At 42.8% G+C, this 22,365-nt stretch overlaps 1 protein-coding gene across 4 annotated transcripts in view; it reads right to left on the bottom strand.

Moving 5' to 3' along the window:
• FGFR3 (fibroblast growth factor receptor 3) overlaps positions 1-22,365 on the bottom strand; it is an 89,705-nt gene that overhangs the window by 46,312 nt on the left and 21,028 nt on the right. For all 4 annotated transcript variants that reach the window (XM_075930900.1, XM_075930899.1, XM_075930898.1 and 1 more), the window contains exon 3: positions 7,699-7,962. In XM_075930900.1, coding sequence (XP_075787015.1) covers positions 7,699-7,962 — 264 coding nt within the window. The remainder of the gene's footprint in view (positions 1-7,698; positions 7,963-22,365) is intronic.

Below are 22,365 nucleotides of genomic sequence, written 5' to 3' on the forward strand. Positions count from 1 at the left end.
TGGAGCCCTACGGTACTTTAACAGATTTTTTACCCACAAAAGCTTGCGCCCAAATAATGCTGTTAGTCTTTAAGATGCCAGGACTCCTCATTATTTTTGTGTTTGGTAAAGGCACTTTAAGTTTGATAGGAGCTCTCCTGTTGGCTTAGTAAAGCTCACCTCTGCCTTAGCTCACCTCTGCAAAAGGGATAACTATATTGGCAGGAGAAGCTTTCCTGCTGATGCAGCATTATCTACATGGGGTTTCGGCCAGTTTAACACCAACATTCGGGTGTGGATTTTTCATACATGCAGATCCAGCCTAGAAAACCAAGGACTTCGCGCACGTCCAACTCTACCCGCCAATGGAGCTGTTAGTGCTTTCATCTCAGAAGAGACTTGGCACACACATTTGCAACGGCCAGGATATGATGCTCAAAGAGGCACGAGCAGTGGAACAGCAATACTGGGTGGGAGCAGTTATTTTACATGTTATTCTGTGGTACTCTGTAGATACACAGGGAGGTGGGACTTGAGGACAATCTATACGGATGCACCTCCCTCCCAGAAGGGGGACGTGGCAGTCTTTTGTAGTTACTACAGCTGAGCAGATTTCTCAACGGAAAAATTCCGTGGCACCGAATGGTGCATGCTCCCTGGTTCTGCCACTCCGCGCTACAAAGCTCTGACCATTCAAAGGGGCTCTGAAGTATCTAGGTGTCAGGTCTGATCAGAGACACCATGTTGAATGCAGATGGCACTAGGTGGGCTCTGCTCTGCTATACCAGTATTTGAAGAAGCGGGATCAAATAGAAGACCAAAATCTGGGGCATCCTGTAATGGAGCACTTTGCAAGCATGAGGCCCAACAAGACATTTATTTCCTCACTCCCCCAGCCACACAGTTGGCTAACACTGGGTCCCAACCAACAGGCCACTACACAACATCCAATAATGCCACCATCAGATATTTCAGATGGTAAACTCCCCATAATAATGGGCTAATCCACCTGAAGGGGCCGCTTATTTGATATATAAAGTATTTCCTTTTGCCAGCTGAAAATCTGCTCTTTTCATTTCATTAGCTCTCAAAGGAATAATGGGAGAACTTAGTTTGTCGACTCTAGACCAGGGCTACTCAACTTTGGAAGCCCCAGGGGCCACAAAGATACTCACAGCACGTGAAGTGGGCTGCAACTTAAGTGTGGTTGTATATACATTCAAATATATATGCAAATAGCTTCTTTCACAGTGACGGGCATGAATACAAAGGACTTCCCACAATGCCCCAGCACTCCCGGTACCTCCTCCCTGGGGGCTAGAATGCTCACGCTACCTGGGAGACACCTCACCATTGTGGAGCGTGTTCCCACTGGAGGCCATATTCAAAGGATCCCACCTGTGGGTTGGGTGTTGAGCCCTGCATACATACAAACCGCACCGCGGGCCGCAAATAAATGGTTTTGCTCTAGACGTGTTGAGTAGCCTTGTTCTAGTCTAGACTATATATTAAATTAATACCCCACTGTCATGTCATTTCTTGTTAGCTCCGCTTTAAGCTACTCAAACCCAATCTTTCCAATTCTCTCCTCATACCCAAGGCTCTCTAGTAGGGATGTAAAATCTCATCTAATTAGTTAACTGATTAACTGTCAAGTTTAACCAGTTAACCGATTAAATGTGGGTGGGCGGGAGGGCTTCTAGGCTGGTTAACCATCACATTCCTACTCTCTGGGCTCTTTCACTACCCTTCTCTGGATCTCTTCTTTTTTGGTTATATCCTTTCTGCAGTGGGATACATTCTTTTTGAGACCAAAACAGCATGTGCCAGGTGAGACCATATCACTAATAAGTAATGGCTTTATGATATGTTCTGTATCTACCTGCATCATTTAACAGCATGTTTGCATTTATTGTGCTGTATACAAGGTTGTTTGTTCTTTTCATCTGAATGACTACTGTTAGTTTTAGAACCATCCACCTGTAAAACAGTGCCCCGAAGCCTGCTTGTAACATTTTGCATTATTCATTGCCTCTTCAAATAATCACCAGTAAACATAAAAAAGGCATAATATTATGCAGCGACTTTTACAATTTTTAGACTGTAGGAAATTCTATGAATGCTCAACATGTGACCAGAAATGTAATGCATCCAGTTTAGCCAAGTCAAGCATAAAATAAGTTTTTGTAATTTTTATTTTATATAATCTTCTATCCAGCTGACTGATAACTAATAAGCTAATAAAGGTATCACAGTTCTCCAGAGTCTGTAGAACTCTGCAGAATATTCACTGTGTAGGAATACATGACTTACCATATTGCATTAGATTACTGGGGCACCATATGTAGCATCCTGACTTTGGCCAAGAATCATTTAAGTATGTGCACAACTTTCGCATGTGTTAAATCACAGGACTTAAGTCCCACTAAAATCCCATGGGATTTGTGAAAGTTGTGTGTCTAATAAAGCACGTGCAAGTACTCTGCTGAACTGGGAACTTTTGACAGTATCTGCTACAGGAAGGCAAAAACTGCTGCACAAGGGAGAGAAAAGGGGTAAAATCCTTCCTGCCCTCGCATCTTGAAAGCATGAGGTTTGGCAACTCTTATTTTGTCATGATGATTATAACGATATTTATATGAATTAAAATGCACCAGTCCCAACTGTATGGTAGCAACACATTCTTAAATACTGCAGATGGCGTTTTCTTTTCCCTATCAAGGAAGGTGAGATCACTGACAAACAACCAGTCCGTCTCATCTTACTCAAAATGATGAGTCTGTTGAGAAGGACTAGAATCCAAGATTTTAAAAAATGGTTGTCTACAGTGAAGAAACTAAGTTCATATTCACATACCTAAAGAAGTGGGCTGACATCTGACTGAAACTTTCAATTCAGAGGGAACTGCTAAGCATATGCTACTTAAAAAGAAAAAATCAGGTCACATGTGCAGAGGCTTAAATATGACCACAGGACCTTAGCATTAGGCACTTGTTTTTTAAAATGCTGACCTGGATTTTCAAAAGGTGTTTTCTCACAGTAGCGAAATGCAGCAAGTGTTAGTAACATGGGACCTTTCCTGCCATAACTTCACACACCAATCAGCTGTAAGGGAGGATCTGTGCATGGAAGGACTGAACTGACATGCATGCTAGTCAAGATCAGTCATGAAGGTTTCTCTTTTTTGGGGAGAGGGATGTAAGTGTTAATGTTTGTAGTTGGGAAATGGTGCAGTGCTGATTCTCACCCACACCCAGGCTGTGTCTACATTGGCACGATCTTGCGCCAAAGCAGCTGCTTTTGCGCAAAAACATGCTACCTGTCTTCACTGGTGGGGAATTCTTGCGCAAGAACACTGACGTTCTAATGTGTGAAACCAGTGCTTCTTGCGCAAGAACTATGACGCTCCCGCTCAGGAATAAGTCCTCTTGCGCAACTGTTCTTGCACAAAAGGCCAGTGTAGACATGCAACATGAATTTCTTGCGCAAGAAAGCCCGATGGCTACAATGGCCATCAGAGCTTTCTTGCGCAAGAGAGCGTCTACACTGGCACGGACGCTCTTGCGCAAAAGCACATCTCTTGCGCAAAGGCACATGCCAGTGTAGACGCTCTCTTGCGCAAATACTTTAACACAAGAACTCTTGCGTTAAAGAGTATTTGCGCAAGATCATGCCAATGTAGACGTAGTCCCAGAGTCCTGTGTTTTAAAGACAAAGCTTAAGAAGGTGCTAAGTCTATTCATACATCAGTCTATTATTTAATTAACCTTTACTTTACAAGGCAATAATGTTGAGCCTGACTTCCAAATCAAAATGTTAATGAAAAAGGTGATTCATTTACTGCTTATGATGGAGGGTGTATACCTCACACAGGCCCTGGGTTAATTTGGACCTGAGAGGCTAATTATGTTATCTGACTGCATTGGAGGGAAAAGTAGGCTTAGCTGCCCAGGAAGACCAGCTGCCCAGGACCAAGCTGTTTAATATAAAGCAAGGGTGGAAATATCAGTGGGGGAGGGGGCACACAAGTGATAAGTAAAGTGAGAAGCACCTGACTGGGAGAAAGACACTCCCCACATTCTCCTTGCACACCGGAAGAGGGGGCAGGCTAGTAGATTGTCTGCTTCCAGCCCTATGGGTGAGTGGCAGCGATGCTGGAGTGCCAGCACATGTGCCCCAATGTGGAGCCTCAGGAGCTGGATGCAGGCAAGCCAGGGGCTGGAGGCTCCCCATCCCTAGTATAAAGTCAGGAGGTCAAGAGCAGCGGAGAGCTATAAGGAGAGTGTGCATAGTCGCTCTCTCTAGGAATAGAGGAAGGGAGGAAGAGGGAGGAGCATAAACCCTGGGATCCTAGCCCTGCAAGAAGGGTCAACCAAGAAGGGAAGTTATGGGGAAGAAAGGCTGAGAGAGAGGCTGGATAGGAAGAGGCCCAGGGAATCAGCAACAAAAGGAACTATGCAAAGCATACATTAACATAGTCATCTGGCCCTCCTGCATTAATCTAATGAGGGCCTGGAAAGATCATTAAGAGGGAAGCTCTCTCAGAGACACTAGGTACCATGTATTAAACGGAGATTTTTGATATGCAAGTCTACAGATTCAAAGGACTTGTTTTTGCTCAATAACAGAGAAAACACTGGTTTGTTACTACCACTACCAGTATAACTCAGTCACTCTGGCACAGAATCGTACGGAACAAGTATTTAAATACCTAAGGAATGCTAACTAACCACTGGTGTTACTTTTAAAATGCAGGAATGTAAACCCCACTCTCTCAGATTACAATCTCACTTGGAGTTGAACACTAAGCAATCAGTAATAATTATGAAGAAACATAAGCGAATATAACAGGCGCCACTACGGCCACCCAATGTAAAGGCTTCAAAGTTTAATACAAACATGGCTGACAGCTCAAGCTGAAACTCCCGCATTAGCAGCACTTTGAATGTAATGACACTGAGCTAACAGAATCAAAGATGCATAATGCTGGCAGAACGGTGGGTCAGGTTACTCACTTGCTCTCAAGCTGTTATAAGCTATTATTAGCCAAGAAGAAAAACACAGGGGCTTAAACTTTTAAAAGCACAAGATTATCACTCTTTCCACTATTAAAAACAATTTCTCACTTTACCACTTTTTTGTCTGATAGCTGTTTCACTTGTGCAGCTGCCTTTTCCTGCCTCTGTGTTGCCCCTTGAACTCAAAAGCATTTTAATGTCACTTAGAAAAAAAAATGCAAACATTTCTAACAACCAGAAGTTTCCTATTCCCAATAATCACACCTAGGTAAAAGAAAATCTTTGAAGAGTCAAATACTTCTTTAACCATCTAATTGATAATGACCCTGAAATGTTCACAGTGATCTCCAATAATGTTCAATTAAAAGCAGATGTTTGTCAAGATTCACTGAAAATGTCATTTCCTTAAACTATTTGGATTTCATCATATGTGACAGGACAGTGTGGGTCTCCAGAATACATCTGTTTGGTTATCACTATGGGGACAGTGGAAGAGTGACTTTGTATCGTAAAAGGTTAGGGACACATTTTCAAAAGTAGCTGCCTCCATTTTTGAATGTTCATTTTGAGACATTCTGGCCAATATACTCAAAAGTATTTTAGGCACCCAAGTACCTTTAAGGATCTGAATCCAAGACCCCGTTTACTGCTACACTTGGCACTCAACTCCAAAGGAAGTAAATGAAGATATGGACTCTTGGAACCTCGTTATCCCAATACAGAGGTTCTCAAATTGGGGGTCATGATCCTCAGGGAAGGGGGGAGTCACGAGGTTATGACATGGGGCTTTGCATGATGTCAACCTCCAGCTCCAGATATCGCTTTCTCCCCAGCATTAATAATATTAAATATAAGAAAAATATGTTTTCATTTATATGGGGATCACATCAAAGGCATGCTGTGTGAAAAGGGTCACCCATACAAAAGTTGGAGAACCTCTGTCTCCATCTATTTAATCAGGATTATCATCAATTAATGACACCGATGTTTATCCCACCACATGTCCAGTAGTCTTAAATAATGAATGGTGGTCCTAGCTAGTTATCTAGTAATGACGTGTCAGAAAGACACATTCTGGCATTCTAGAATTCAGGAACGTTTGGAGCCACTTGTGGTCCTCCAGCCCTCATTATCCTAATCACACAAAAAAAATTAGGCAGATTACAGTAGCCATTTCACTGATCCACATTTGTTTGAAAACTTTGGTGTATACCATTTAATGCTACTGAAAACCAAGAGCCCATTCCTGCTAGAATGAGCACACACTGCATATATTTGAGGTCCGTACTCTGGATGTCACAACAGAATCCACGAGCTGCCACGTGGAAATAACTGGGAAATGAGGGGACACATAAAAAAGGTTATGAAGAACCCTTAGCAGGAAGGGCAGACCAGTCCAACACAGAACAGCATGAGGAAGCAGCAGCTACTGAGGGGTATGTCTACCCTATACATGTTTTTTTTGGGGGGGGGGGGGGGGAACAGATGTTTTCCCGAAAAACTTTCACTTACGTTCACACTGCAATCGCGTTCGACCAAAAAAAAAAAAAACACAAAAATCAAAAGAGGGGTTTTTCCTGACATCGGTAAACCTCTTTCTACGAGAAAGAAGCCTTTTTCTGAAAGAGCTCTTTCAGAAATAGACGTGTGTAGATGAAGAAGAGGGAATTCTTTTGAAAAAAAGAGGAAAAAGCACAGATGCCCTGGTGGCCACTCCATCCACAGTAATCACAGCTTAAATGCGAGATAGCGTCCATTCAGTGTAGATCGCTTTTTCAATGTGCTTTTGCTGTGTAGACGCTCTTTTTTGGAAGAAGTTTTTTTGGAAGATCTCTTCTGGAAAAGCTTCTTCCAAAATAATCTGCAGTCTAGGCGTAGCCTGACAGAGGGATAAAGAGGCCAGAGGGAATGTAGTGTACATTCTTAAGAGTGAGAGTAATTAACTACTGGACAATTATCAAGGGCCATGGTGGATTCTCCATCACTGACACCTTTTAAAAATCAAGATTGGACGTTTTTCTACAAAAATATTCTCTTGGAAGTATTTTGGGAAAGTCTGAGGGCCTGTACTATACAAGAAGTTAGATTAGATGAATTATCGCCATTTCCCTTCTGACTTGAGAATCCATGGAAGCCTGTTTTTCCAGCTGTTGTGCAAATATTAATGCAATAAGGATGTAGCACATAAAGATACATTTCACAATCTGATTAAATACAAGATTTCCAAATGGATTGTGTACAAAAATGACATTTCTGAAATGAACCCGCAAAAGCTATCTTGTGGTTGGAGAGGAAGTGCTATCTAATATATAAGAGGAGTCAGGACTCCTGCATTCAATTCCTGACTTTGGCGTTAACTTGCTCTCTGACCCTGAAAAAAAAGTAATATCCTCAGTAACCCTCAGTTTTCCCAGCCATAAAATACCTCAAAGGCGTGTGTGTGTGTATCATGTAAGGTACTTTATAAAGTACTGTGAATTAAATATCAGCAAGCATTCAGGGCAAGAGAGGGTTTAATCTGTATTATAACAGCACTTCCAATGCTCCCATACTGTGAGTCTCTAGACTTACAGAAAAGTGGTTTGCATTTTTGCCTATTTTGACTTTGCTAGAAATTGAGAACTCATATAGAAGCAGACATCAGAAGAAATAGCCATCTGTTCAAGCTAAACATTTTTTTTAAAAGCATTATAGCACTCACCTGTTACTCTAACTGTAAAGTTACCCAGAACATCACTGGAATGTCGTGGCTTACAACTGTACAGCCCAGAGTCATCATAGGACACATTAATTATCTTCAACAGTTTTTGTCCAATGTGAGTTCTGTTGCTAGGTGCAATCCCAATACCATCTTTGAACCAGAATACTGACATAGAAGAGCCCTGGGTGTTACAGGAAAGTTCAATGGTATCTCCACTTCCAAACACCAGTTCCTCCAGAAAGGTAGTCTCGCTCCCCAGATCTTCTGTGATGGAAAAGAAAATAAATAACTAAATAAACAAGGCAGGCATCAAAGAACAATCAAAGACCCTAGCACAACTGATGACAGCAGCCACAGCACCTGTATCCTAGGTAATCTCATGCACATAGGATCCAAGAGATGAAAACTGCAGGAATGCCATCAACTGGTGAAAAAGCAATGGTTTGCTTTACTCAGGTAACAGCATTTGGCACTGTACAGGTGCTCTGTAAATAGAGTACTTTAGTAATGTCTCACTTAGATATACTGACCTGGCACCATAACCAGCTTGCTTTATTCCCTTTGAATAGGGTCAATGAAATGAATGGAATAAAAGCAAAGTTGCAGCACTAAACCAGTGGGTGCCATCAGTGAAATAAATGGTTCTGGAATTAGTGCTGTCAATGAAATAAATGGTTCTGGAAATAGTGCTGCCAAGTTTGCAACTTGTTCCCTAGAGCCTCATGTTACAATATGCCAAGAGTCAATAGGACTGAGGCAGGAGTAGGCAGGATTGGGCTTTTTTAATTTTTTTGCAGTGGTGTCAACATTGCCATTACAAGCCTCTCTCTCTTTTGAGGTTTGTTATTCAGCTAGACATGTTCTGTAAGCCAAAGCTTATATTAGGTATCAGTCCTGGGGCTATTTCTCTTTCTTCAATTAAATAAATGTTATTTTGCCTAATTTAGTTTTGGGGGCTTTTAAAAGACAGACAAATAGTTCACAAGGGAGGATGATTTCAGCTCCCTTATTTGGGTATCCTATGGCAAGTGGTTAACCCAAGGGACTTTAATATCTAGGATGAAATCCTAGCCCCAGTGAATGTCAATGTCAAAGTTCCCACACACTGCAAGAAGGGCAAGATTTCACCCCTTACGTTAATACATGACCTTTCACTTCAGAACACTTCATACAACACTATGCTTCTCCTACCATCACCTCCATGTTTCCTGTCCCAGGTGGGATCTCCACAATAAGTTATTTAAGTTGCTGTTGTCCTCTGCCCCATAACTTCCCATTCCCACTGCTTGTCAGAACTAAGCCCTGCCCTTCTCTTGATCCCCCAGCAAGCAGGAAGACAGAAAACACACAAACAAAACAAAAACCCCATCCCGTAGAAATGCAGTCATGCACAAAGTTCTATAGTTTCGTTTCTGGCAAGACTAGAGAGGCTGTCTTCACTCCTCCTTATGGCAGGAAAAAGCCAGACAAAACGGGCAAAATATGGGATAGCCTACAGGATGTAGTGCATCCTGGGTGGGCTGGGGCAAACAAGTCCCTGACCTGAAGGGCTTATGGACCAGACTCCAAACCCTAGTCCCCTGAGAGTTGCACACATTTCAGTGGGCACACTCACATGAGTAAGGATTTGGCCCTTACTGTGGTCATACTTTACAATGCAGAACACCCACAGACTCTCCTATGCTTAGTACGGTTGGAATGCTTCCTGGAACACACAGACCTTAAAGGAGACTTTGTTTCATAAATGAGGCAGTGAGATAGTGTGCACAGAATGGGTGTAAGAGACTCCCAGAGAGAAGTCTGGGCACAGCACAGGGGCAGGAGGAATTTTAAAAAGTGAATGGACCCATTCAATACATTTGAAATAGCCACTCCTTTTGCAGCCAAACTTTCTCTCTCTAGTCAGCCAGGAGCTGCACAGACAAAACAAACCCCAAGGCTCAGGGCTGTGGAGGACCATGCTCTACCCCTGAGCAAGGTGGAGAAGTGTGCCCCTAGAAGAGGACACCTTGGCAGAAGGGACGGGGGCTGGAACTAGCCTCCCCCAGCCAGCCAGCCTTTCAGGGGTGTTCAGAGAGCGTGGCTCAGATGGAAATTTAAAGGACCCTCAGGCTCTAGCCACCTCTACAGTAGCAGCAGCCCAGGGAGTCCCGGGCCCCTTTTAAATTGCTGGGCCTAGGGATAGCTGCCCCTTGCCCTTTTCCCCTCCCTGGTCGGTAGACCTGCTAAGGCTGGACACAAAACTTGAGGCCTCTTTATTCAACAAAGATGTTCCAAAACACAGTGGCGTGTAGGCACAATACTTCAGTTTAATGGGCAGTTACTGTAGCAGAATGCTTTCATGTTTAATTTTATACAAGATGGTGATAAAAGAATTTTAAAGCCTAGTTGTTTCCCAGTGGTAGGCTATTTAACCTCCATCCATTTTAACACGTTATACGAACACACAGACTACCAAGTCCAGTCTGATTTTACATTAGCACTGATTTTACACTGGTGTTACTTTTTTACTTCACAGTTACTCCCAGCTTACATCAATTAAGAATCAATGCACTGCCAATGAACCTCCAGGTGAAACTCTGGACCTGCCAAAGTCAATTGTGACAATTTCAACGGAACTAGGTCATTCAAAGATGGGTCCAAACCTATGATTGAAATACACCTTGAATTTGGCTCAGACATAAACCTGAATACTTTGATATGGATGTGTTGCTCAGTTGTTTTCTTGAGAACAGGTGCCTCATGACTTTGCAGCTTTGTGATCAGACTTCATACCCAAGATGCACCATGGTCTCTGCTCTTAGAGATGACACATCATATAACTTGAAGGAACTTTGGGAGGTCATCAAGTCAAGTCCCCTGCAGTCATGACAAGACCAAGCACCATCTAGATCAGGGTGGAAAACCTTTTTTTGGGTCAGGGGCTAATGACCCACAGAAAAATCAGTCAGGGGCTACATCCAAGTGAGAAGCAAAAAAGCAAAAAAACCAAAACAAAACACCTCCTCACTAACATGGGCTTCAACTAAGAAAGAAAAAGATACCCTCCACACTCTCTTCACACACCAGTGCCTTGGGGGGTCCAGGTTAGTAGACTGTATGCACTCCAGCCCTGTGGGGGAAGCCCAGAGTATTGGGAGCCTGATCCAGGCAAACTGGGAGCCAACAACTGAGGTTCCCCACCGCTAATCTGGGTGTTTATCTAAGTTGTTCTTAAGAGTCTCCAATGATAGAGGATTCCACAACCTACTGAGGCAATTTATTCCTGTGCTTAATCATCCTGACAGCTAGGAAATTTTTCTTAATGTCCAACCTAAATCTCCTTTGCTCCAATTTAGGTACTTGAAAGCGGTTATGCCCTCTCTATCAATCTTTTCCAGACTAAACAAACCCAATTTTTTCAATCTCCTCTCATAGTTCATGTTTTCTAGACCTTTAATCATTTTTGTTGCTCTTCTCTGGACCCTCTCCAATTTCTCCACATATTTCCTGAAATCATGTGTCTTCCTGGCCACAACTCTGTATGGGAGATGAAATCTGATTAAGAGCCTGGCCCAAAGAGAATGGGAACAACTGACCTGGAATCCCCAAGAGATACTGCAGCAACGTTCCAAAATTGAAATGTTTCATTTTTCCAGTATTCCCATTGAACAACAGTTTCGAGGCAAAAACCCCTCACTGGCATCAGACCTGCAAGATCCCTCCGTGTTACACAACTGAGAAAAACGCTGCTAGCTAGTTAGTGTTTCCGTTTTAACTATGCATTTCCTTGATTTTGCTGTTTTGCACCACAACCTGACTATTACTTCAATTGCGCTAACTTATGGCCTACAATTTAAGGACCCCATTTATAGCTTCACACTTGCAAGCCTGAGTACTATGTGTTTATTGACCTTGATGGAAGCTCATACTAATTTAATCCATCAGAAAACAAACCCCATGCAGCTGCACAATTCATCCATGTAAAATACATGGTTTTACCCAAGTTGTTTGCCAAGTGATCAAGACTTGTATATTTTGGCTTTTGTATCATAAACTGACCAACAGGAACAAGCCCAGACTAAATGCTAACTGCACTGAATGAAACAGCCATTTAAGACTAAGTCTCCCTTTTAAAGCTGTCATGAAACAGTTTCACGACAAACTATTTTCACAAAAACCATTTTGGGGTTACTGTAATAAAGGAGACAACATTTACTCTGTGCTCTGGACAAGCAACAGCTGAGGTCTCTGCTGTGGCCACAATATCATCATCTGTCATTTCTGACAGCTTTGTTTTATGAGGGTTATTAGAATGTACCTTGCTCTTCCCCCCCCTTCAATGCTTCCAGACTGGATCTCAACCAAATTAGTTAGCTGCATAGATATAGACATTTTCATTCATATGGACAATGAAAGAGAAGACAGGTCCATTTTTCTAGGCTTCTTTTCTAGTTTTCTCAGACTCAGACTTTAAAGCCAGAAGGATCATTGTGATCATCTAGCTAGATGTCCTGCTGGTTGCAGGCCCACAGAACCCCACCTACCCTCTCCTGAAATAGAGCTACTGATTCCCGACTCACGTCCAGTCCCAGGTGCTGCGACTCTGGCTCTTAATACATTTAACAATCAGAAGCACAGCGGGCTGGGGTGCGGGGCAGTATAAGCTGGGCCAGCTGATTGCTGGCTTGCACAGGGTCCCCTCGCTGCACTTTAGCCCTGGTAATCAACTAATTGACTAGTCAATGGAAAATCCAATGACTAGTTGATTAACTATATTTAACATCTCTAGTTACAGAGACTCCACCGTTTACAACAGTTTAACCCTGCAAATGAAAAATGCAGCCCAGCCCCCCCCCGCCAAGGGTCTCTTGTTAATCTGACTCGGGGAAAATTCCTATCTGATCCCACATATGGTCCCCAGGTACAACCTGAGCATGTGGCAAAACCCAACCACCAGACTAGGGATGTAAAATCTCGTTTAATCAAATTAAACTCTAGCCCTTGCCAGTTAACCGTAACCAGTAAGCATCATCCAGTAAGGGTGTTGCCGACTGGTTAACCATTCACAACCCTAAACCAGACACTTGGCAAAGAATTTTCCATAGCAACTCAGAAGCCTCCCTTCCCATCCAGTGTCTCATCACCAGACACTAGAGATATTTTACTATGAGTAGTGGCAAAGCAACTACATGCCATTGTAAGTGGTTTCTCTGGTGCTCCCTCACGTGAAGTACATAGCATAACTTGAATTGTCAAAATAATGATTAGTTTCACTTCTGGGCTCACTGGTTCCACAACATCTGTCACTAATGTTATTTGCTTGTGCTGTAGTAGTGCCTAGAGGTCCCAATAGTGCTGTGGTCACCAACCTGTCGATCGCGATTTCGACCAGTCGATTGTGAGGCATTTGCCCCCACCCCCCATTTTCCCCCATCCACGAGAAGCCCCACTACCTACCTCCAGCGACAATGGAGGTAGTGCCAGCTTCCTACAGGGTGGATGGAAGTCCTGCAGCTGCGGGCCACTTCTGGAAGTTCCGGAGTATGCTGGCTGCTCCCCTCCCCTAGGTCTGGGGCGTGCCGGGAACGTGTGTGTGTGTGTGTATGGGGGGGGGGGGGGGTGTTCCCGCAGAGGAGCGTGTGCCAGGGCTTCCCTGCTCTGTGGGAGTCATCCCGGGAGGAGGCGTGCACCGGGGATTCCCTCCTCTGCGGGGGGGGGGGGGGGGAGGGCGGAAGAGGCGGGTGCAGGGGACTCTCTGTCCCCTGCCACACCCAGTCTCCTGCTGCAGGACCCTGTCCCCTGCCCCCCGACCCCTACTGGCACCTTGCCCCCACCCAGCACCCTGCCCCCAGCCCTCACTGGCACCCTTTTCCCCTGCCCCAGCACCCACTAGCACCCTTCCCCAATACCACGTCCCCTGCTACCACCAGCACAGTTGGGGCCACATTAGTGAGGCTTGGGGGATTTTTGGAGGGTTTTCTGCATCTCACTTGTGTGGTCCCCAACTGACTTTTCTGTGGGTCAGTGACCCCTGACTCAAAACAAGTTTCCTGCCCTTCTCATAAATAAATACAATGCAGAAACGTTGTGTTTGACATAGTATTTTATTTAAAAATTAAGCCTGGCCAACAAACCCCCATCTGGCCACAGCATCGTAACACTCCTGTACACCCCGCCCCCAGACCCTAGATTTGAGCCTATCATACACTGGACTCCCCGCCTTGAGCCCCTCACATACCCCAACCCAAATTCCTGCACCTTCACATCCACTAGCCTGTGGCTTGCTTAGTACCCCAACCCAACATCTGACCCCAACACTCCCCAGCGTGGAGCCCCCTCCCTGAGCCAGCATCCCCTTCTCCACCTCCTCCTGCATCCACATTTCCTCCCAGAGCTTGCACACCTCACCTCTTCCCGCACCCAAATCCCTCATTCCCACCCCAGAGCCCACACATCCTGTATCAACCCAGTGATGATACAGCTGGACTGCAGGAGTTTTTCCAGGATTCCAGAGATATCCCAGAAAAAAGCTTCCGCATCCAGGGACATGTTTGTTCTTCTGCTTTTTTTTAGTGGAAGAGCAAACATGCTCTTTCAGTAACCCCTGTATTCCTTGTTCCACAAGGAATAAGGGGGCTTCCGAAAGAAGGGGTTTTCCTGACATTTGGCCCAGTCTAAACAGGACAAATATTGGAAAAACCTTTTCCTACAAAAGAATAATAAAAAGAAAAGCAGCAGTGTAGCGCGTATAAGAGCTGGGGATAGCAAGTGATGGAGGAGGAGAATAGAGGGGGCGGGGCTTCAAGGAAGGGCTGAGGTTTTGGGGGAAGGATGGGGCAGTAGATCTTGGCTTGTTCTGACATTTAAAAAGTGATCTTGGGTGTAAAAAGGTTGGAGACCACTGCAATAGTGACTGCAGCCTGACACAGTAAAAGGGAAAGAAAGCCTCTGCCACAAAGAGCTTGAAAATGAAACAAGACAAGCATGGGAGACTGGAAATGTTTCACAAATGAGACATGGAGACACAGCTGGGTTTAGCTCAAGATGCTGGGAGGTATCAGTGGCCTGAGATACACAGGAGTCCAGACTAGATGTTCTCTTCTAATGTTCCCTCTAAATTTTTCCATCCACGTGCAGAATAAAATTTATGAGCACCAAGGGATTTGAGGATATGCACCACCCATAAAACCCCCCACATATGCTTCCAGCTGTGGGCCCTGGGCATGCTCTGCTAGCCAGCTTGGTGGCACTGGAATCTCTTTTGGGTGGCCACCCTACCGCTCAGCTTACAAGGAACACCAGTCTCTTCTGGCCTTAAACTCTGTGACTTGCCCAAAAGTCAAAAGAAAAGTTTATGGGCGCAGTCAGAAAATGAATTCCATTTAGCTCCAGTCCAGAGTCTTAACCATAAGACCATGCTCACTTCAAAGAGGATTTTCAATGTACTTTCTTTTTAAAACGTTCATGAACTATTTCTATTACAATTAGGTCATAAAGCTCCTTCCCACCCCCAAAAGGAAAAACTTAATTTGGGACCTAAATGACCTAACAGGGTCTCTTCAAAATCCACAGATGGTTACAAATACTTTCAGAGATATAAATTATCACAAGGGTAATGGGAGATTATTGTCACTTGACAACAGAGCTAGAATTAATGAGTATGAATCTTAATGGATTCTTGTAAAAAAGGAGGTAATTTAGATTTTGGACTCCCATGATATGTAACTCCCACGATATGACTAAACTTAAACTAATAAATAGTTGATCCAAAGCCGTAATGAACAGAGAATTACCAAGAGGCACTTCTAATGAAGACAGGCTCTTGTACTAATGCAAGCTACTGCCAGGAAGACCTTGTAGAAAACTTATTAGAGAAAAAATGCAAGTTTCAGACTGGCTAGAAGAAAAAATAAGCTACTAGAGCTAATACAAAAGTGTTTTCTACAATATAAAGCTACTGGCTCAACTCTTCTAAATCACTACGTGTGCATTCACTTACAAGATACTTCATCTCTCTATTTGCTTGGCTCACCCTTAGCAATAATTCACTTTCTCTGTGGCTTTTAGTTCCAGTGTTTAACAATGCCAGTATTTCCATCAGATGTCTACTCCTCTTAGGCATCAAAACTCATTTTGGGATGAACCTGGAAACAATTTTTTTTTCACTCCTGCTTTCATTTCTTGAATTGCAGCAGTACAGTTCAAATGGTCTTTCTGCATCTCTCTCTCATGCACCTAAGCTTCTGAACCCAACACTGTTGTTTTACAGGATTATTTTATGATTCATCTGCAATAAGGGACTAAGTGATTCTGTTATATCACTTAACTAGGTGATATTTTACTCTCTGAAAACTGAGCAGGCAACATTCAAGATTTTAAATAAGCACAGTTGTTAAAACACACTGTACCTCTCCCTTTAATTCTACAGACAAATGCTATACTACATAATGCAGCAACGATATTTTACTGTGCCAAATTTGTTATGACAATGTATTACATAAGAACATCAGAGTAGAATATAGCATCAGATCATCTGCCTACAGAGTATGGTATCCTGTTTCCAGAGGAAAATTATGCCCATATATAGTACATGGCCAATAGCGTGAAGATAGAATGAAAGGTGTATGTATGCACTTACATGGCTCATATCGTCACAGAATCTTATCACTCCATAACTAGCAATGAATTTAACCTCATCAGACCCTTTTGAAGTAAGGGAGTATTATTCTATTTTACAAGCAGTGAAACTACAGCACGGAAATAATTTACCCAAGGTCAGGAAGACTATGTCGGAGATGAGAGTAGGTTCTTTACATCTTACCCAGTTCCTCGCCCACGTGATTATCCTTCCTCTGCTGGTTAATCAGTGTATTCCATCTTAACTTCTGTGTGGAAAAGTATCCGGGTACTATAGGACACACTTTCAAACCTTCACTTCAAACATCTATGCCTTCCCATGTTCAAACTCCTACTTGTGAATCAGGGTGAAGGAAATTTTTGTTCTAGAAGACCCAAGTTAAACAAATTCTGAACAGAAGGCACGCTGAGTTCTACCATTTTCTGTGATTTTCCTCGTTATACTGACTGAAAGTTATCAGTGTCTTGGGGGGTGGGGAAGCTACTAGGGATGTGACGGTTTAACTGGTAAGCCTCACCGCAGGGTCTGAAGCAGCTTCTCCACCTGCTGTGGGCAGGGGGCTCCTACAGCCCTGTGGAGGGCCAGCCATAGATAGGGGCTGCTCCAGTACATACCCTGCCTGCAGTGGACCTGGGTGCCCTGCAGGCGGGGGAGGGGGGAGGCAGGAGCAGCTTTGGCTGGACTGGAGCAACCCCTGCCTGCAACAAAGGAAGGGAGGGGATGTTCTAATCTCCCTTCATCCTCCTTTAATCGGTTAACCAGTTAAATACTACGTTTAACTGGTTAGCCAATTAAACAGGATTTTACAGCCCTAAAAGCTACATAGGTTGAACTTATTCCTGCTGTAACTCCACTGAAGTCAATGAAATCACATTATGGAATTGTCTGTCCTCTCATCATCAGCACCACCTTTCTATTTAAGGGACATGCATTTCATACTGCACAAAAAGACAGTCACTCTGCACCCTTATCCACATATTTTGGCATTAGTTCATTATTTTGGCATTGTGAAAACACACACATTGTTATCTGCAGGGGAGCTAATTTGCCCCACCCATCTTTCATCTAGGATACAATTCATGCAAGATCCTGTTACTTTATGATCACTCCATGGGAACTGAATTCAGATTATGCCTAGGCTCATCGGATAACCGTTTAAACCACTACATCCCTATATCGAAGAAAACTGAAGTGGCTTGATTCACAGAAACAATGGGAATCCAGCTGCCTGACTGAAGTCAAAAGGGAAACTGCTGAAAAACTGAACCGTTTGTATAGATGCCTAACCAACAATCTAGGGGCCTGACTTGAGGAAAACCCAAGTTTTGCAAACATGTGACCTTAGTTTTTTGAAGAGGAAAATTCAACTTTCAGCAGTATTTTGTTTTTTTGTTTCTAAAAAGCTTCCAATGTATTTCAAAATAAGAGAGAGAGACACTGCACTATAAACTGTTCATCTTTATAGGAGGCTCCATATTCTGGAACTGTTACTGGCCTTGGTTTCTTCCTAAGAGTTAATGCTCTTTTACTAGAAAAGGGGGGGAGGAGGAGGCAAACAGATTAATTGCCATGATATGACCACAAATGTATTTAAAAAAATATTAGTTCTCTTAGTAAAGACTTAATTAAAAGAACAAACACTATTCAATTTAATTAAGATAATAAGATTTTGTTCATTCAATCGTATATTGTTTTGTTCATAAACTTGAATCTAAGGGGAAAAAATCAGTAGTGTTTGGATTGGATACAGTCATACTAATTTTGAAGGGCTGCTAGGACAGAAAAGCAGATGTTACAAATCTGCCTCATCTACTGAGCAACTGTTGACTCTCTGTTGTGCAAATCCTAATTTACATCTGCTTGAAAGGTTTTAGAGATTAAATGGCATTCAAGGAGTAATATTAACTTTTCTCTCTTCCTCCAATTCTCCTTTGAATGGATTTATTACTAGCAATTAGCTTTCTGTTTCATCAACCAAGTAGAAAACAGGATTCATGAGTATTCTCTTTTAATGGAGTGTTTTCCTAAATCACCTAATTCAGATACTAAGCCAGAAGAAGAAATAAATAGCATATACAATAGTTACAGGCATACTCTGGCTCAGATTTACTCTCCTTTCTCATAAGGTATCAAGCCAAACATTTCTCATTTTACTAAATACATCTAACAAGCTGGGAATATTTAAAAATCTATCCTTAGACACAGGACTTAGATAACATGTCCAGAAATGAGGGTTAAGATTTGGAGTCTGTGATTGTTTCTTAAAAGCAGTGAGCCACAGTGATTGGAGAGTTCTTAAAATTTGATGTGCTATGTAGCTCAAATGTGTTGGCACTTGTTTCATAAGTGCTTTAAGTTCTGTTTAAGGAGCACAAGACATTAACCAATATTGATCTTATCGTCTATTTAATGCCCAATCACGATTCAGAAGTGTTTTCTAAAATGAGGTATGAAGTAGCCTGGACTTATCAATCACCTGTTCTAACGGGGGTTATATGGTAAAAGAGAAGAGAGTATGGCAGAGACACTTGCACATGTCCGCATAGCAAACACACAGGGATGTTGTGAGATGCCCACGTTTTGCCTGAAATTGGGGCTTCACAAACAGTCATGTAAAACAACCCATGGAAACTACAAGACCCAGCATGCAATGCACTGCCTTGCTCCAAGCATAAGACTGCTCGGTCAAGATGGACTTCTTCATGCCTGGACCTATAGCCCTCATGGATTGAGCCTCCAGAAGAAGGAATAGTGAACCTACATGGGCCATGTTTGACTTCCAGGCTATATTTTAAGCTTCATTTTAATACATTCCAAAGTCGGCTAACAGCTGGTGGCAAGGCATTCTTAGCACAGTCTGGGGCTCTTTTCAAGATGTGAGCCCTTCACAGGGGGAAGAGCTAGACTGGCAAAGTGACAAGAAGGAACAAGACTGAATATCCTGCTGCACTGAGAGAAACTACTGATAAGGCAGGCTGAACTGCATAAATACAAGAAAAAGTGGCAAATAGCCTCCTGCTTTCAAAACACATTTCAAGTGTAGGGGGAAAGAAGACTGCTATTAGCACAACACTGCACAGATAGTTCTTAAAACCTGATGCCCTATGTAGCACAAATGTGTTAGAACTTAAAGCACTTACGAAACAAGTGCCTTAAGTTTTGTTTAAGGAGCACAAGACATCAACCAATATTGATTTTATCACCTATTCAGTATTTTGATTAGGGATGTGAAAGTGCAACCGTGTACGTGGTTAACCGATGCTCCTCGGCTCATTGGTTAATGTTCACAGTTACACGCAGGCCCTCCCCTTCCCACCGTGCTGCTGCCACTGTATCAGAGGCAGCAGCATGGGGGAGGGTAGGTGGGAGCTGGTGCTCACGGGGAGCTGGCTCCTTGCACACCCCTGCTCCCTGCATGTAACCAGCGGTTACACGTTTACTTGAATAAATGTAATTTAAGATCTCTTATTTTAAATCTGCAGGGTTTGACAATTACGGCAATCTACTTGCCTGTGGTGAGTATATTTTAGCCCGGCACGGCGCCGCAGCACGATCAGCGCATGCGCAGCATGCCAAACCGCACGGCTGGCGAGCGGGGCTCACTGCCTGCCGCTTGTCAAGCCCTGTAAATCTGCACTCCCTGTACCCAAGGATCGCAGAAGGCCTTGCAACCATTGTCAGGTTCAGCTTCTCGGTACCCCTGTGAAGTAGGTAAATATTAAATGCACCATACAAGGTATAGAAAGTAAGGGACTGGATGGATCCTGTTCCCACTGAGTTCCTGGGTGTCTTGGCATTGATCTTCCTGGGAGCAAGACACATACTTGTCAAGAGTCACTAAAGAATCCAGTTGCAGAGGCGTGACAGAACCTCAGAATCCAGAATCAAACCTTGACCGTAACCACAACCTCCTTACTCCCTTTGCCAAACCAGCCCACACAGCTGAGGTGTTGCAAAGAGTACTGGCGAGGCTCCTGGGATGCTTGCAATAAGCATCAGGCAATTGAGTAAACAAGAGAGGTAGGAAAGGGAGGAAAATGCAAGGCTTTTTCTAAACCTTGCTATGAAATCTTTCAAAAATCATGATCATCATCATTATAAAGGCCAATATTGCAGAGATTTAAAGGCGGTTCTGGGGTATGTTTATTGCATTCCGTCCCTTAATTCCTCCACCTCCTTTCAAAACAGTTAATCTCAGAGAAGTGTTTTGACAATTAGTTAACGTCTACGTAAGTGTGCTCTGGAGATGTCACGAGACAAACATTTAAACAGTGCAAAGTTCAGCAGGACTGACTGGCGAAGTTTATATTTAAGCTTTGTTTGAGGCAGTTACTGAAACAGCAAAGATTCATAGAGCTGTAAGAGTTTTAAAAAAACAAAACAAAACAAAAAAATGCACCCGGCCAGGACCAGCATGGGAATTTATTAGTGATGCTTTATGCAGTCTGCTTTGAGATCACATGGCATCAGGAAAGTCTTCCATAAAGCCCCAACCTTTCCCCTTCGATTCACAGCTATGCATATACCAAATCCTAGCCTCTCTGAGTTTCCTTGCACTTTTAATGTGTGCTCCTCTAATCTTCATTTAATGCAGGCAGCTGGCTGTAAATACCCCAGAACAATGAGTTTAATCCTAAGCATCCTGAAAGCCCCCTGCACCAAAAACGAAGCAAAATAAAAAGAACACCCTCCTGACAACAAGATGGAGAAATCCAAGCTATCCACTGGGCCAGAGGAGGTGAAAGACACAATGAGCTAAATTTTGCCTGGCCTGCTAATTAAAAACGGAAGCTCCTACACTCTGGAGCCAATGTTTGGGGGTGGGGGAGTTTTCATTCTATTCAAAAATGGGCTTCCAACTGGGACCATATTCACTCAGCATTAATTGTCATTCCAACTACGAGTGTCCTAGTTTCAAAATGAAAACTACTCTCCAACGTAGCTAGTGAAACCTAACACCAGTTTCAATACATTAAACAAAATTTATTGATTGAATTTTCCCACCCACTTAAACTTTAATAACCATTAAACCGCAAAACTCCTGGCCCTGTTTCCTCACTCCACCTTCTCCTCCATATAAAGAGGGAAACTGCTACAAACACTAAACCCTAATTTCCATTTAATCATAAGACTATCAATTGCGTTTAGTTCAGTAATTAAAAAAAATACACCTAAAAATATTAGGAGCTGGCAACGGTTTCTGGTGCTTATTTTTATGTATAGCACGGATAATATGTTGGAAGTAAAACCAAACCGAAGAATTTTCTTTCATTAAAAATTTTCTTTTCTAATATAAAATGGGTGCCTTATTATTCTTAAAGTGGAGATTGGAGTAAATGTCTCCACGGCTTAGACTCCTCTCTACTAGTTATATTCAACATTGCAAAACTATAATAAAATACACATATTTGTGTATTTTAATTGAGTAGTTAACAAAACAAAATGCCAAGCTTCTCTAGGTTAGGGGACTTGAGGCTAGGCACCTAAATCCCCACCTAAAATTAGCAGCTTGATTTTATAAAGGTGCTGAATCCATTGAATTCAGTGGAACCTGTGTATGCTCAACAGCTTTCAAAAAAAATCACACTAGTTATTTCAGTGCTAAGAAAGGATTTAGGTGCCAGGCTTCCCAGTATGAAAAGCTTGTCTGTCTGTTGTTGCCAATTTCCACTTCTGTGGGTTTTACTGAGTTTTATCCATTTATAATCTAAGCCAGAAACTGCAGAGATGGGTTTTAAAAGCACATATCGTGTAGGTTGCAACATTCCATCTACTGCAAAGCTTCACTCTCATACCTCCTCCTCCCCTCTCAGCTTTAAAAAGTGAAGCTTTCTGACACCGTATATAAAAAGTGGGTGTTCAGAAGTTCTCTTATTTCTCTCTCTCTTTAAAAAAATTTAAAAAAAAAAATCAGTGAAGGAAGCCCAACGTTCCAAATTCAATACTTCGTTAAACTGACCTCCAGATATTTTTTTCTATATACATTTCTTCTCTAACCTTGTGGCATTCAAATGCCACTATAATGTCTGTTCCATCTCTTTGGTAGG

The sequence above is a fragment of the Pelodiscus sinensis genome, chromosome 5, assembly GCF_049634645.1.
Source record: "Pelodiscus sinensis isolate JC-2024 chromosome 5, ASM4963464v1, whole genome shotgun sequence".
NCBI classification, from domain to species: domain Eukaryota; kingdom Metazoa; phylum Chordata; order Testudines; family Trionychidae; genus Pelodiscus; species Pelodiscus sinensis.